At 31.6% G+C, this 18,030-nt stretch overlaps 2 protein-coding genes across 2 annotated transcripts in view; one reads left to right on the top strand and one right to left on the bottom strand.

Moving 5' to 3' along the window:
• The window catches only part of LOC118191357 (coiled-coil domain-containing protein 97), a 170,800-nt gene that overhangs the window by 105,771 nt on the left and 46,999 nt on the right, over nt 1–18,030 (top strand). The gene's annotated exons all lie outside the window — the stretch shown is intronic.
• Nucleotides 14,342–18,030, bottom strand: part of LOC118191356 (saccharopine dehydrogenase-like oxidoreductase) — a 37,199-nt gene continuing 33,510 nt past the window's right edge. The window contains exons 11-12 of the mRNA XM_035362159.2: nt 16,689–16,770; nt 14,342–14,554 (exon numbers count right to left, since the gene is read on the bottom strand). Coding sequence (XP_035218050.1) covers nt 14,458–14,554; nt 16,689–16,770 — 179 coding nt within the window. The 3' untranslated portion in view covers nt 14,342–14,457. The remainder of the gene's footprint in view (nt 14,555–16,688; nt 16,771–18,030) is intronic.

The following is an 18,030-nucleotide window of genomic DNA, read 5'->3' as shown; positions in this document are numbered from 1 at the left end:
GATATAAATTGTAATTGTACGCTTTAAAAATGTAGAAGATAATAAGTTTATCAAGCACATAAACCTTCTTCATTTAATACAAATATAGACATCCGATAAGCTTCTACTCGATTTATGTACAGCAAGAATTACGTTTACTTTAAAATCTAACAGTTGAATACCTTACGAATAATACTGTGAACACAAAAAATGTCGTTCATTATTACGCGAAATTCACACTAAAATAAAAATTAAAAATAATAATAATAATAATAATTATAAAACTATAAAATAGATTTATAATATTTTTTTCAGTAGTTGTACTACTACTAGTGTGATACTTTTAAAAATAAGTTTTAGCCCAGAGGGGCTATTAATTTCGTTTTGCCATTTTGTGGCGTTTCACGATAAATGGCGTTTCACTTTTCAAATCGTTGCCACCAAGTATTATCGCACTCTATTATATTTAAAGAAATTAAATAATGAGGAATCTGCAGAATGTATGAATGTTTCTCGCACTGTGATAAAACAACGGTACCTAGAGCCATGAAATTCTGAATAACGTAATCCTCCATCCTAATATAGGCATCTGGAGGCCCAAATTTGGAACTGGGAATTTGTATTACTATCCATTTCATATATCATATTTTGTAAAGCATTTATGAGTTTTTGATTAAGAAACCCAACGATTTCAAAGCGAGCAATGGCAAAAAACACTTTCTTCTCTAGCGCGCGAGACTATGTATCGAAAATTCTAAAAATATGCTTTTTTAAAATTATATGATATTGCTGTTGAATTGAATTTTATGGTTTAAGTGCGAAAAACATGATATTTAATAAATAAAGGTAACATGCAAAACGTTAAAAAAATGGCTCTTTGGGAGTAATATAAAATCTGAAAGCTTTCAGATTTTTTTTTTTTTTTTTTTTTTGTGTGTGTGTGTGTGTGTGTGTAATTTTAATACGTTTTAAAACTGGTTTCTAAGTGAGGACTTTCTAAGGGAAACTGGCTCGTATACACGTTACACATGGGGAAAGCCACGAAAACGCCGTCCAGCTCGTTCGCGGGATTCGAATCTCGGACCAAACTACCTGCGTTCAGCGACGCTACCGCTCGGCGGCTGGTGGGCTTGTTAGCAGAATTATACTGTATTATTATTGTATTATGCTATAAAGTAACAATGCTATAAGACTGAGGGTTTGTTCATGGAATAGTACTTTTGTAACCTATTATAGTATTAAAAAATCATTGTTCCTTTGCAAACTTTAAAAAAAAAATAATAATAATAAATTAAAATACTGTTCATAGCATTCTCATTTTTATATTGTAAAAGAGATATTGATTATTATTAGTTTTCTATTTAAAATGTGTCGAAACGCTGGTTTGATAAGGACTTGAACTGCAGAAGACCTACACTGATTATTTTTACTTTAGTACTTCCATTGTGAAAATATTACTATCTTTTAATTATTTTCAAAGAACAAAATCTTTTGAGAAGGAAGAATATTTAAACTGAGCAGTTCTTATATACAAAATTAAAATAACAGCAATGTAATATTAAAAAAAAGGTATTAGTAATTGTGTGACAAAAATTGCAAAACGAATTAATCACACATACAGGATAGATTAGTTTAATTTTGGTTATATATTTTATATTGAAAAAATATTTTCTTTCATGTTAATTATAGAATAAATTATTTAAAATAAAGCATTTTGATGCGTGTGTGATAATTGAATGCAGCAGCAATCGGCCATACTATAATAGCGAATGAATTTTATTTCTTTTCCTGAAAGAAATAATTTTCATAGAAAAAGAAAATAAAAAAAAGGGAAGAAATATTAAGAAAGAAATATTTTCTTTCTAATTTCTTATTTAAAGAAATATTTTTCGAATAGTAACTGTAAAATAAATTACGGGAAAACAGTTTTAATGTAAACATGAGAAAAAAAAAAAAAAACTTAGTTTGCTATTAGATTGTAATGCAAATTAATCATATTATAAATTTAAATAATTAAAATTGTTTATTTCTAAAAGGATTTGAAGTAAGCTTAATTCATTTACTCTTATCTATTTACCATTGCTTTCATGGTATCCCATATCACTCTTTATTTCTTACCTCTAAATTCCTGCGTTAACTTTCCCATTAAAAAACGAGATTTTCTTTCACATAACACAGCAGCATATTCTACTGCGTGTTGGTCATAATACTGTTTTGTGCAATTTTTTTTTCGAACTACAAATGCAGCGTGTGAGTTAGTGAAATAATGGGAGAATATTCTTAGAATTTCAGCCAGCGCGCGCTATAAATTTCGTCACTCGTCTGTACTGCGATTGGTCTAAAGCTCCTTGAAGCCTTGTCCCCTTCCAGTAAAGTTAAATGGACCCACCCGCCCTCCAACTGAGGACCACAGAATGGCTTTCTCCGATAAGTTGTGATGGCTGTCCATACCGGCTCTTTTGAGTCAATATTGTTCGCTCAAGTTGTAGACAGGTCCAGTGATCATAGAATAGGCGTCCAGTGTAGTTTGCAAAGTGGGTGAATTTTCTTGCAATACTGGAGCACACTGCTTAAGCTGCACATCATCTTCTGTCATCTCTGCATCACATGCATTTTCAGATGGTTCAATGCTTGCGAACTGCGACTTCATAACTTCACTATCAGTTTCGACGAACTTAACAATCGCATTTTCACTTTCTTCCACTTCAGGCACTTGAGAATCAAAATCTACTTTCTCGTCTTTTATCTTCATGTTTTCGTTCTTTACCTTTAATCCCGTTAGTTGTTTCATCTTTCATTTCTTTATCTTCCTCAGACAGTTCATTAGCTATTTTCTTCATTTCTTCATCCTTTGATTCTTCAGAAGCCACTTCTCTCATATCCACATCGTCTTTTATGGCTCCAGTTTCTTCTGTAAGCTCCACTTTTACCTGTTGGAGTTGCTCTCGTACATTTTCTTGGCCGACATTTATTTCTTCTCGCCGGGATTTCTTCTCTTCCAGTGCGGCTTTCATCTCTTTCAGTGCGGCTTTGATCTCATTTGTCATCTCTTCATATCCGGGTTTCATCTCTACTCGCCAGGCTTTGATCTCGGCTAAGAAGTCCATCAAAGTCTTCGTTTCCTCCGCCATGGCTTTCCTCTGCAGGCGGGTCACTGGCATTCACTCGCAAATTCCACTTCTGACACCAGTTGTTGCGTTTTTCTTTTCCTGCACCAATTGTTACGTTATTTTCTTCCTTCACGTTCGTACGGGGTTCGTGTGGATTTGGAGTGAATAACGACGACACTTGATGAAGTATCGAAACACACTTTATTTACCAATATTAAAACTTTGCGGCATGGTGGGTCAATATATGTCCCACCTAATTAATATTTATTTTGTCAGTTAGCAATTTCCGTTAGAAATTTTCTAATCTTTTAAAAATGTTCTATTTTAGTTATTATTTTTCTCAGTAGATGTCACTACAATACCAGGGCTTAAGTTTATAAGCAAAAAATATTCAAAATAGGATCACAAGAGTGATATCCATGTATCTCGCATTTTTCAATATTTTAAAAATTTTGGTATACAATTTATGATATGTATGATTCTTTTTAATATTCAAAGGTATTTTATTTTCAAAAATCTGAATTGGATTCAATATTTTATAACATCAATTCTGCAGTTGAAATAAGTGCGTTAAAATTTGTCCCACCACACACTTGAATTTTCGCTCAATAGATGGCAGCACGATTATTTTTTCTTTTCTTTTTTGCATCTACTTTTTCGTGATTGCACTCACTTTTACATCCGTTGTATGCTCTGATGTGCTAAAATGTCTAGAAAAAAAAATTAAATCTTTTTGCTGAATTACCATCCGATTGCGACTCAAATGCTTCAGATGTCAGTTCTGATTCAGATGAAATTGAAATCCAGAAGAGAATAACTGAAGTTAAAGTTATTGCTGAAGAAGAAAGGGAAGTAGTTATAATTTGTTTCGCTTTTTAAAGACACAGACCCATCTATGCATGTGGCTGCCATCTATGCATGTGGCACAGTAAATATGAATCGGAAGTATCTACCCACAACTATATGTCAAGAGAATATATAGACTTTTCAGTTAGCGATGATTCAATTTATTGCATAAAATGGAAGGATAAAAGATCCGTTTCTATCCTGTCTTGCTTGGAAAAGGCAACTGAAATTAATAGAAAAGAACGAGACGGAAAGACCAAAAAAAGTACTGTGCCCAAACAGCATTATTTCATACAATAAGAACATGGGATATATCGACTGATTGATAAACTGAAAGGACTATATGAAATATACCGCAAAAGCAAGAAATGGTGGCACATGATTTTTTTTTTACTTTTTAGATGCGAGTATAGTAAACGCATTTATTCTATTTAAGTTTGTTAGCGAACCCGATCATGATGTAAACACAATGAAAGATTTTCTTCTCTCAGTTATACGAGGAAGGTCTAATGGCACTTGCAGGCAAGAAAGAGCTGAAAAGAAAACTGAAATCCCCAGTTCAAATAAAAACTAAAACCCGTTCGTACAACCGGAAAAGTGACTAAAAAATGTAAGTCATACGCCAAAGAGAAAGAGCAGGAGAAGATGTGCATATTGCAGCACATCGAAAGAAGAACGACGAACATTTTGGATGTGTGAAACATGTGAAGTGCCTCTATGTTTACAAAAGAATGAAACAACATGGTTTTCGAAGTTTCATGAAAAATGACTTTTTTTCAATTTTAATCATATATAAATGTTTTTGAATGAAGTGCCAATATTAATATTTTATTTAGTATCATATGTACGTGTATCAAATTTTAATCTTAAAATAATATTCAAGAAAATATTTTCTTTTGTGCCTAAAATTTAAAATATTAAATATATATATGGAAAATGTGCATATGCAAAATTTTACAAGTCATGCATATATGCAATGAGTACAAAATACATTTTAGTGTGTTTATTATGAATATTTTAGAATTTCACGCTTTATTTTTTTTTTCATTCCACATATGATTTTTTTTCCTGCTATACACCAATATGCTATACGACATGTGCTAGTTGCATGGTGGGACAAACGGTATCCCACCTTCCCCCGTTAAAAATAAAAGCGCAGAATTTTTTTCAAGCCTTAAAGGCACTTAAGTAAGTCCATCTGACTTATTCGAAGACATTTTTTTAAAGATTAAAATATATTTTAAATATGCGTGTCGCAAAGGGTTAATAAGGACAGCTCCAAAACTTCGTTTACAGTCGTCGAACTGTTATAAACACGCTGACACGATCAGCGACACAGCTTTCAGGTTATCAAGCTATCACGGTGGAGACAGCTTCACTGCAAAGCACTAGAGTACAGCTCCCGACTCTGCTTGGTCGTTCTCGGAACTCCACGTACTCTCCACGCTACAACTCGCGATGTACTCGACGACACACAGAGCACAGCTCTCGACTCTTCGATTTATTCGTTAACGGAGCTCAACACGCTCTCTCGACGATGCACTAACCGCGATACACTACGAGACTCTTTCGGTGCACTCGACGACCCACTCGTCACTCGCTGCCCGGCTGTCAACTCGATCGACTCCGCAGGGATTGACTCGCTAGACGAGACACCAACTCGACACTAATTAGCTCTCCGTGAACTAGCAGAATTTATATAGCTTTTGACTGGTGTTCGAAAACATTCTAGGCTAAACCGGTAAGAATTCGTTCCAGAACTTTCTCCATGCGTCCATGGAATATCGCCAATTTTGCTGCCAAATGGGCGATTTCTCACCAAATGTGGCAACCCGGTCTTACCTTGCCATTTTATGGCAACCCTAAAACTGCTTTTCGGGGAAGCTATGTTACCGAGCCTGGATATTTCGTAACAATACTTTTACTATGATTTAACTACCATTATATTTTCAATTATTAGAAGCTGATAATAAAAATATAATAACTAACATAGATGATAAATATTTAGTTTCTAATATATGATATTTAATAGCTTAAATTGGATTGGAGTTTTCAGTTATAGCAAAATATACCAAGCTATTTAAGAATAGACAAACTTTATGGAGGAAACTTCTAATGAAAACTGACCCTCATAAATATATACAATGCCGCCTTTTCAGTTGCTAGGAACGGAATCCAAATGAATTACTAGTATTTTCTAGCTTTAGCTATTCAGCACACTAGTTGGTGTTAAAGTGCTAAAAATATTTTAGATTAACATGTGAGGAACGGTTTGTCCTAAAATAAACGAAATATTATTTCAGATCTTGCTAATATTTTAGTGATGAGCTTTCCGCGACTTTTAAAAAATACATTACATTAAAAAAAAATAAAGCAACAAACTAATGCTGCATATATATGAGCAGGGTCTCAAGAGTTTGGCGAATGAAATCGAAAAATAAAACAACAAATATTTTTCACTGACGATGGGACAGCTGATCAGCTGGAGTTTTGGCATGTCAGCTGTTGAGCATAGCAAATTGAGTCTGCCCGAGTTTTAATGGAGAATCTCTGGGGAATGGATCTGAGAATCTCGCAAATTAATTACGTTTATTGGCCTTCAAAATAATCACCATTTACTACAGCACCAGTTTTGGCAATGATCATAAAGCTCCTGGAAGCTTCCAGTTAAGGTATCCTTCAGAACTGATTTCAAATGTGCTGCCATATGTTCTTTAAAAGATCGACAAGTCAACAATATGTGCGCTTTTTGCGGCCTCTTTCCACCAGGAAAACAGAAAGAAATCTGCAAGTGCTAAATTAGGGGAGTACAGTTGATGTCTAAGAAGAGGAACACTGCACTGAGCTAAGAATTCGGTCCACATGGGTATAGTGTGCAGATGCATTACTATACAGCAACCTCTATTATCCAAACCTGTGTAACTCTAGAGAAACAGATGTAGTGTGGCAACAATTTCAAAAATCCCTTGTATAATGCAGTGCTTATAATTTTACTAGTAGAAACCAGTCATACCAGCAGAAATGTACATATTTCTAAGATACAATACCATCATTATCGAAGAATGCAATCAACACTGTCTAAACCCTGCACAAGCCAGGCACTGTTTTGGAGGTTAAGGAAGACAATGAACAGCATAGTATCTATCGACTGCTGTTTGGATTCTGGATCAGACTCGCAGCAACAAATTTCATGCCTTGTAATGCTGACTCTCAGAAAGGATAGATCTAAGCCACATACAGTGATCGAATCTTTAGAAGTCTGCATCTGTTTTGTTTTCTACTTATCTATCAATTAATGCAGCACAAACTAGGAAGAGATCTTCGCCCTTGTTAATGTCTGTTTCTCTATCATCAGTTACGAGTCAATCGCCGACCACGTGCCAACATAAATTGCGCTCTCTCAATCATGTATAATGTAAGCATTCTGCTGGTTAATGGCACATCAAAACGCAGCTTATCCCAGATAGTTCCTTCCCGTTGTGAAACCAGTCATAAGAACATTTTTTGCTCAAGAATTCCATCCATACGCTTGCACCAACATTCAGTGCATCTCTGGCACATTTCTTTGCAATTTATAGCGGAACTTGATAATCAGTCATTGCTTCATTCCATTACTTACTCACACTGATTATATTCAACTGCCCGCAACAGGTTTACTTCTATAGCCAACTATTATATATCATACTAGCAATATCTAACTTTTCTGTACCTTACCGCACAGAAAACCAGTGGGGCGGCGGGCATTTATTTTTTCAACGTACATTTATAGGCTGGCACTTAACCTCTTTACTTGCGACGTCGAGCGTCGAAATTCCTTCGTGTGCCCATCACGCTGGAGCGCTACGTCACTGTGTCTACGAGGGCATTTTGAAGTTAAGCATAATGTACAAAAATAATTCCTATAACCTACTTGTTATCTAAATATTTGGATTTTCGCATATATTATTTAAATTTTATTTCTTAATACAAACAGAAAATCCAAATACTTAAAATAAAAATTCAGGATAAGTGCAATATTAGTAATAATGATTGTATTTCCGTGTTTAAATTATTTATATATAATAATGAAGTAAAAGACTTGAGAATTTAAATATGTTTATTATATCCTGTTGCCGTATTTACCCGCAAATATTTTTAAGCCGTTTGCACGGCGTTTCTAAATTATGACGTGTCGCGCATTTTACTTCTGTAGTATAAAATCATAAATAATTTTCATAATAACAACGCTAACACTCTGGAGATTCTATTCAACAGGGTTTTGCAGCATTCTGACCTAATTCGTGCATATTGAAAATTTGAAACAGAGTGTTCCATTTCAGCATATGAAATATGATACAGAGGGCCGTCAGTGACACTTCGTTCTCGTATCACATTTGATATGGTGTGCCCACGGATAGAAGAGGTTAATAATACTCATACCATATAAAAAAAGCACAATTTTAGGATATAAAAATTATTTATTGCATTAAAATAAATAATTATAAAATAATGCAGACAAAAGTTTACAAATTCTTCGGTTTACGACTGCTTGGTATTAAAATTCTTGATAAAAAATGCAGTTTTTAGAATCAAGGTGATATTTGACATTGCATTTTATTTGTCACTGCGCCCAAATTTTGAGAGTATGATGACATCCCAGCTCATAAACAATCAAGATGTTCATTCGTAAGTCAAGATCTGTATTTTGATTTAGTGATATACATTGTGGAAACAATGTTCATACAAGTATGTAGAAATAAGAAACAATTTTGTTTTGGGATGATGCTCTTTCAACCAGTTAACTGTGGCTTCCTCGTTTTGTATCGCCAGAATCGAGCCATGACAAGTATATTCGTCAATCATAGAGTAAGGTGCACTGGTAAGATATTGCATGAAAAAGATGGGTTTATTTTATAAGATTGAAAATTTTATTACTTATTTGGTTAACATAAGCATATATTACATACATATTAAACTAAAAACGCAATAAATTAAATTAAATATTATACATATAAAAGTAAGAATTTAAATTCCTCCTGTGGAGTGATATTCAGCGAAAAAGGGTACTATATACACAATGGCACTTTGCAAATCAAACACAGTAACGAGATTCCTTTCCGATTTTACGTTTGTAGCAATGCGAACACCTTCGCGTAGGGCTGGTTTTTTTTCGATGTTCCAGGTATATAATCCGGAACATGATTTCCGCCTAATTGGCTTATATTAGGTCTAAATGGCCGAGTTTGTGTCGATTTATTTCTTTCAACTGGATATGTCGGAAAAGCGTCTTCAATAAATTTGAGCAAAAAGTTGATACGCGATAATGTTCCATTATTTTTTTTTATATAATATGAATGCATTCAGACCACTTAATGTCTAAGAAATGGAGAAATATATTTTTTGTAGTACTTTTTGAGTCGTTTTCTAGTTGCGGAGTACGCTATGATAATTCCATCGCTCATATTCACTCCATCCTTTTTTTATTATAATCAATAACTAGCTCCGGTTTCTTTGTTATTATTTTTCTTTTCTCTGTTACTGTTACGTTGCTTTATACGCGCGCTGCTTACACTGCTTTATACGTATGACGAGTATACTCGTCAATACACAAAATCGTGCCTCTTCTCCATGACAAGTATACTCGTCAATCACAGTTAACTGGTTAAAGAATGGAAATTTGTTTCTGTCATCTGTATTCTAGAAATTCTCACCTGGTACACTTGATTTCAGGATAGTGTCATTTTAAAAATCCAGAATTTCTAAATCTAGTTTTTTTATGCATGTATTTTGTTATATTTACTTAATAAATAAAAGGATAGATGAAAAAAGTGATTATTAGCTCGATAATATTAAAATGTTGAAATCTTTTCTCAAACTAGTCTTAAAGCAATTGAAAAGTTGATAACAAATAAGGACAAATCAATTTCAGTTTCGCCTATCATTTTTTTTCCTGTTTGGAAAATGCACAAATGACTTTTGTTACTTTTTTTAATGTATTTTTTAATGTTGTCGGCAGATGTCATACCAACAAAACCAGTTTAGGTTTAAGCGACTTAACAGCCTATCGTTAAAGTTCTAACGTCATTGCAGCTCTACGTTTAAATAATTCAATTTTTTTCATATATCTGAGAAAATCTAAACCCACTAGCCTATGAAAGTCCATTAGTTCAGTCCCCACCCCAAAATTGTATTGAAATACTTAGTTCATAGGAGCTTTGTCCCTGAAGGACTACTGTTTTCGTTTTGCGATTTTGCATTGATTCACTACTGCGGAGTACCATTATACTCCGTGTTCACTACAAAAGGCGAATCACTTTTCAAACTGCTGCCACAAAGTATTATCACCCTGTGTTATATTTAAATAAATTAAATAATCAAAAATCTGCATAAATGTACGTATATTTCTCGCATTGTGATAAAACAACGGTACATAGAGCCCTCGAATATTGAACGACGTAATCCTTCTACGAATATGGGCATGTGGCAGACTAAATTTGAAGTTTGTTTTATTATAGATTTCCTATTTTTTAAAACTTTAACGAATTTTTGAAAACAAACTCAAGGATTTCAAAGCCATCAATGGCAACGTTGTACAGAAAAAACATTTTTATCTCCAATACTCGAGTCTCTGTATCTGAAATTCTAAAGATATGCTCATTTAAAAACTATTTTGGGATATTGCTGTTGAACTGAATTTTATGGATTAAGTGGGAAGAACGGATATTTAATAAATAAATGTAACACACAAAATTTTAAAAAATGTCCTTTTTGACGTAATTTAAAATCTGAAACATTTCAGATTTTCTTTATGGTATTTTATTTATTTATTTTTCAGTTAAATTCACAAATCAAGAGCTTAGCCTTTTGTGAAAACTGTACTTTGGTATGAAGAATGAGATCAGGATCTTCAAAATTTTCTTGAAAAAAGCAGAGTCGCAAAGAGGCTGCTTCAATACAGTTTAATATTTTTGTAATACTTTCATGAGATGTCCGAAGGGTAATATTAACAATCTATGTGAGGTTTTTGCTACCCAATATAATGAGCCTTATTCATCTAATGAATTATCTAAAATGTAAAGATGAACTACCAATCCCTTATGTACTGATGTATAGTAGACACTTTCTTAACTGCCATCAACAGGACCTTATTTTTAATATATATATATTTTTAATAATTGAATATATATTTCGAGAATTTACATGGTTATGTTTTGTAATACCAAATAAGTTGAAAGTGGTATCCATGATTTCAGAAAAATTTCACGCTGAAAGATGCCATACTTACTTTGGCTCTTGCATAAAGAGATGATAAAAAAATGCACTAAAAGATGAAAAACCACCATTGTTGGTATAAACTGTGGCTGTTCAGAAAAGATTGGTATTAGTGAAGAGGATGTGCAGGCTTGGACAAATGTAATGAGGATTCTGTTCTATCACATTCGCACAAGATGATGGCAAAATACTTGGACATGTACTAGGAAAAGAGAAAGCGATAACAAGGAGGGGTCAAATGAAGCTATATAAAATAAGAGCTATGTGGAAGAAAGCAGATACAGGATTGCAGACCTTCATAAAGATTTGCTGAGCCAAGTGGTTCACCTATGTCAGCATGTGATGTTACAAAGCTTCATTACAGTCGTGTGCAAACGTTTAAAACCACAGATGGAAAAATCAGATATATTGGAATTCCACTACAAAAACATGTGTTATAAAGACTTACAAGTAGCATACAATACAACAATTTATAAATAAATCTTTGATCAGAAAAGCCAGGTTGGCCAAAATAAGATCTCAAAGGGCAATTTTTTTTTATTCCGACACCAATAATTCTTGGTAATTACCAAAAACAACATTCATCTTCAAAACAGACATATCCATTTCATTTGAAATCGGAGGAATTCGAAGAGATGAATAATAAAATTTTTAAATGATGCGGTAATGCACAGATATTCAGTAACCAATCAAGGAGCTGATTACACCACGCATAGAATTAAAAGTATTTAAATAATCATTCATAATAAAATCATTTTAAAAAAAAGGCAAAACTTTATTTTAATATTTAACAACCATAAATAATGTTTAAAACATTAGATTAAATTTATAGATATTAATACAACCAATTACTTTTTAAGTAAGGTGAAGTCATTGATTACATCATCCACAATATAAAATTATATAAAATATGAACAACAAAACTTTTATTTCAAATAAAAATGCAAGGTGCTACTTTGGTAGATGTTTGCACAGATTTTGGAGATTTTTTTTTTTTTTGGCGAGCGATACGACTTATGGTAAACCCATTGCTGGACAAGTTATTTATGGTAACCGATACTTTGCTAACTTTTTATTTAAAAAATAATACGTTTTATTATGCATAAATTCCGTATTTTAAATATTATTTATGGCTTCTAAATATTAAAAGTCAATTTAATTTTGCATTTTTATATGAAATAAAAATTTTTGTTTATGATATTTTATATAATTTTATGTTGTGGATGATTTAATCAATGACTTCACCTTACTTAAAAAGCAATTGGTTTTATTAATATCTATAAATTTAATCTAATGTTTTAAACATTATTTATGGTTGTTAAATATTAAAATACAATTTTGTCTTTTTTTTAAATGATTTTATTATGAATGATTATTTAAATAATTTTAATTCTATGCGTGATGTAATCAGCTCCCTGATTGGTTACTGAATATTTGTGCATTACCGCACCATTTTAAAATTTTATTATTCATCTCTTCGAATTCCTCAGATTTCAAATGGAATGGATATGTCCGTTTCGAAGATGAATGTTGTTTTTGGTAATTACCAAGAATTATTGGTATTGGAATAAAAAATTGCCCTTTGAGACCTTATTTTGGCCAACCTGGCTTTCTTAATCAAAGATTTATTTATAAATTGTTACAAGCATCAGAGGAAATTTATTTTAAATTTTTCGATGCTTTTTCAATGAAGTGCGAGAGATGTGGATCACAGATGATCATTAGAAGATCTTTTTTTTTTTTTGTGTGGTACTTATCAATATATGACAGGCAAAATACTTTACAAAAATGTAAGTACATAATTTTCTGTTAATTTAGAATTGTATATTTCAATATTTATTAAAAAATTAATACAATGTTTTCAAAAATTCCTGAGATATTTATTGTCACATTATGTTTTAATGTTAAATAATTAAATTCTATAAAACTTATTTTAAAGTATTTGAATTTAAGTAATATTTTAATTCTTTTAAACATTGGTATGATGTTTTTAATTCGATATTCAATTTAAGTAATATTTTAATCCAATTAAACGTTGGCGCAATGTTTTTATAGTGGTGTTTTTATTCTATTCTATGAAAGTAATAATTTAACCCTACTTTAGTATTTTATACTCTTAGTAAATGTATTTATTTAAATTTGCCAGCCATCTTAAAAAACAACGTTTTCAATAAAAAATTAATCCACTATTTTTAACGATATTTATTTTTTTAAAGTTTCGAATACTTTACTATATGCGTAAAATACGTAAAAACAGCATATTTCAAGATGGCTGATGATGGTAAAAAACGCGCCAATGTAAATTGCCCCAAATCCGTGCAACCGTCTACCAAAGTAGCACCCTTTTAGATTCTTCAAGATTACATATGCGATAGTAATTTAGACTTAGGATTAACTTTAAATTCACTGCGTCATACTATTCAACGAAAGACAGACAGGAAGAATGGCAGTAAAGTTCTTAAGCAGCAGGAGGAGAAAAGCAATCTGACGAAAAATGGTGCAAACTCTTCATTAATAGTATCGATTACATAACATGCCAGAACGTTCTTGAAAGCACTTATCTAGGGTGAAGATTCTGAAATTGCAGAAAGTTACTTAGAGGTTGCCAGTTCATGTAGAGCAAAGCCATTGTATTTTTTATATTTTACATGTATATGTTTTAATTTTAAATAATCTGTACGATTTTTTATACTTATTTAATATGATCAATAGATTGAAAAATACAGCAGATGGCATCACAAAACATGAATAGTAAGTTATAAAAATATATATTCAATAATCCCAAAAAATTTTATACCAAATTGGTGAGGTCCTGTTGATGTCCATTAAGAAATATTCCCTATACTGACAATTTATTAAAAATAACTTGATAGTAAAATTTTATAGTTAAAATGTATATTTTGATGTAAATCCATTCATTATACAAGCCTGATATTAATTCTAACTTATATATGGGACATACACTATTTAGAATTAATATCAGTGTGCACATACATGATGTATGGGTTTGCATGTCCAAGTACTTAACATTATACATTTGCACAGGAATACAGCTGAATGAAAATTTTAAAATGTTTAAAAGAGCAAGATTAAAAAGTAGCAAAATAGTACATAAATTGAGACATTTTTACTTATTTTGAAATAAATAATCTTGATGGCAAAAAGAAAAATAAATCTTTTATTATAGTATTTCTGAAATGTATGTACTTCATTTATAATATAAAATGAAAATTGGCATTTAATTTGCAACACAAAATTAGTATATTTAAATTTATAACTCTGCAATATTCATGCTGATTCCTCTTGCTTCCAATTTTTCCATAAGACTTGTATCACTAAAAGCAGCACCAGGAGTAAAGACACCACCCCTAAAAAATTGAAGCAATGTTTAAATATATTGAACTTTAACAGTTGTCTTGTATTAGCAACAAAACTTTGAAGCAACAGAAACAGCAATAGGGGAAAAGCAAATTTAAATATTTAATGTCTTTATGAAAGTCTGGCCTTTTTCCCAAAAAGAAGTGCAAGGTTTTGAATTTCTTTTATCACTCAATTTCATTTCTCCATCTTCCTCAAATTAAGATTTAAAACATTCAAGGATTTATTTATAATCTAATTCTTTAATTCAGAAATATCACATTTACAAATATTTTTAAAATAGGGTCATTTAACATATATAACATTGTGTGTGCTCACATCACCTTAATATCATTCTCACTTCATCATTCTCATTACGGAAGTTAAATTGATAAAAGGAATAATTACACTTAAAGAGCCACTAGGAATTTGATTGGCAACCTGGATATTGGACACTGTAGTTTTCCCTCTATTTTGGTACTGCATACTTCTCAAAAACAATTATTCTAATTTAGTTTCATCTGCCATATCCAGTTCTTTGCAAAATGTGTTGCTCAAGAGTAAATAAATCATAAAATTATTGGAAATGTGATACAACTTCCTTCAAATTAATTTATTCTCATTCTTACCATCTGTCTACATTTTTTAGGATATAACAATTAATTGCTCTGGAATTAGATAACTCTTGATTGTTAACAATATATCTTGAGTCTGTGGGAAATAAAGCAACTTTCATTTCATCATTTGACAAGACCCATTTAAAAAATAACAAATATAGGACCCACCCAAAGTTATTAGAATAAGAACAGATATTTGGTTAAAGAAGACTGAAGATTAGGATATGGTTTAAGAGGGGAAAAAAATATTTTTATAATGTATGTTATCACTTTCAACTTTCTTAATCTTTTTTTTTTTTTTTTTTTTTTTTTTTTTTGTTTCATACTGATGCCCTACTTTGGTTGCAGATCAGAATTTTGACAGATGTTATGGTTCCATATTGTTCATTATATACAGGATGGAGAATTTTTGAGTAATAATTTTGAAAGTAATATAGTTAGAACTGGAAATAATACACTGCAAACATTTTATACCATCTATTTGCCACACTTGTCCATTTACATACATGATATGAAGACTTTAATATTACACTTGTGTGCATTTGCTATAGCTATTTATGAGACGCTATATCTGCCAAATGACCACCTCCTTTTAGAATGCATGACATAAGACACTTATAGACACTTTGCATGACATGCTCAAGAATATCAGGGGTTATGCACCCCGTTTTATTCCTAATTTGCTCCTTCCACTCTTCCATACTTCCCACTCTAGTTGTCTGCAACTTATCCTTCAAAGTTCCCAAGAGGGAAGAAGTCTGGTGAACTTAGGTAAGTGGATCTGGCGAGCCATTGAGTATCATCATTGGAACATAAAAGTCTTCTGTAATCATTGTTGTCTATCCACACAAAGTAGTCAACTCTGAATTTCCAAAACTTTCTGAAAAGTATTCATTTCACACACAAATAAGTATACCAAATAAGTGTTGCACGAATAAGTGTACCAAATGTATGCAAAGTGCAAAGTGCAACTGTAAAGTTGTGGCATGAATGTAAATGGACAAGTGTAGCAAAAAAAAAAAAAAAAAAAAAAAAAAAAGATATAAAATATTTGGAGTTTCATTGTCTTTAGTACCAAGTAAATTATTTTAAAAATAGGTAATTGAAAATCACCAAAAAGAACAGTTACTTTGAATCTATACTTAAAGCCACTGCCACAAAATATCAACAACATGGGGAAAAAATGCTTTTATGTAGATTGATCAATTTTCATTGATTGGTTATCTGGATAAATTAAAATTTGCATAATATATAACATGTACATGTAAAATCAATAATTTTTTTTAAATTATTACTCATCATTCTTTATTTCTGTTAAAAAGAAAAATAACCAAATTGCTCCAAGGTGATTGCACTAATATGTAAGCACCTTTCAGTGAATCGCAAGTGAATTGTAGGTGCTCCCCCCCAAAAAAAAAATTATCTAATAATATAGTGGTCCATAATTTATGGTACAAATTCATGATTATAAAAATATGTATAGCGTTAAAATTCATTAAGTTTATAATAATAGCAAAAGAAAACTCACTTTTTTGGAAGATGATCATGCTCAAGTAGTACAACTACAGCTGCACTAACAATACAGATAGCTGTTGTTATATAGCCAGGATCTAAAACAGAATTTCCAAAGTTAAAATATTTTATTAAAAAAAAAGTATTAAAATGACACATTCAATCTTTCAATTTTATTCCCAACGGTCTAAAATTTTCAGAATTTTATTTACCTATTTAAGAATTTAAAAATGAATGGAGAAAAGTTGTAAATAAATAATACTGAAATCAAGTTACATTTTTTGAGCATATTTGTGAAAACGGGTACATTTAATCGCATTTGATATAATTATATGAAAAATTATGGACTTTTAAGTTTTCAACATCAGCAGTGCCAAAATATATATCATTAAAAGGACAATATTTAAGACATGTGGTTTACAAATATACATTTAAATATTGGATACAGCATAAAAAATCTTTTTCACCATCCTTTATAAAAGAATGCAGAGATATACTTCTAAATTTATTGGGAACTACCAGTGTGGTTTCCAGAAAGGAAAAGCAACGACTGATCAAATACGCTATCAGACAAATTTTGGATCTAACATTGACACGTATCATCTATTTGATTTTTAAAGCTGCATATGACAGTTTAAATAGAGAAAGATTACTTAAGCTATGTTGGAATTTAACATTCCAAAGAAACTGATCAGCCTTACAAGGATGAGTGTGAAATGTAGAATTAAAATTTCATCTTTTTCTCAGAGCCCTTTTATACTCAGAAAGGTCTGCAACAGGAAAACTCACTTTCTTGTCTGTTGTTTAACTTGGCACTGTAAAAGGCTGTTCGAGACTCTCAACTAAACATAAGTCTAACTATTCTACAAAGAGCAATTCAACTGCTAGCTTTTATTGATGACATTTATGGATGATCTAAGCAGGTTGTTGTCGAGGCATTTATCTCCTTGAATATGTAACCAGGGAAGATGAGTCTAACCATCAATGAAGATAACACAAAATTTATGATAGTAACAAATAAAATCATGGACCTACATCCTTTAAAGATCAACAATTATACTTTTGAGATAGTTTAACAATTTAAATAACTGGGTGCACTGATTTTTAGCTGCGGTGATATTGAAACTGAAATTAAAGGCAGGATATCTATGGCCAACATATGTTTTTACAGGCTTACGAACTTAAATCTAAATTAATCAGCATAAAAAACAAAATAAGTTTACATAAGACTTTGATAAGACCCATGGCCTCTTATGGAAACGAATGCTGGACACTTACACAGAGGAAGATCTACCACTGATACTTGAAATTCTAAGAAAGATTTTCAAACCGGTGAGGCAAAATGAACTATGAAGAAT

This window comes from Stegodyphus dumicola, chromosome 8, assembly GCF_044657685.1.
Source record: "Stegodyphus dumicola isolate Sdum_Otavi_A_Nest chromosome 8, ASM4465768v1".
Taxonomy (NCBI): domain Eukaryota; kingdom Metazoa; phylum Arthropoda; class Arachnida; order Araneae; family Eresidae; genus Stegodyphus; species Stegodyphus dumicola.
The sequence above is the reverse complement of the archived record's forward strand: the minus strand, read 5'-3'. Positions and strand labels throughout refer to the sequence as shown.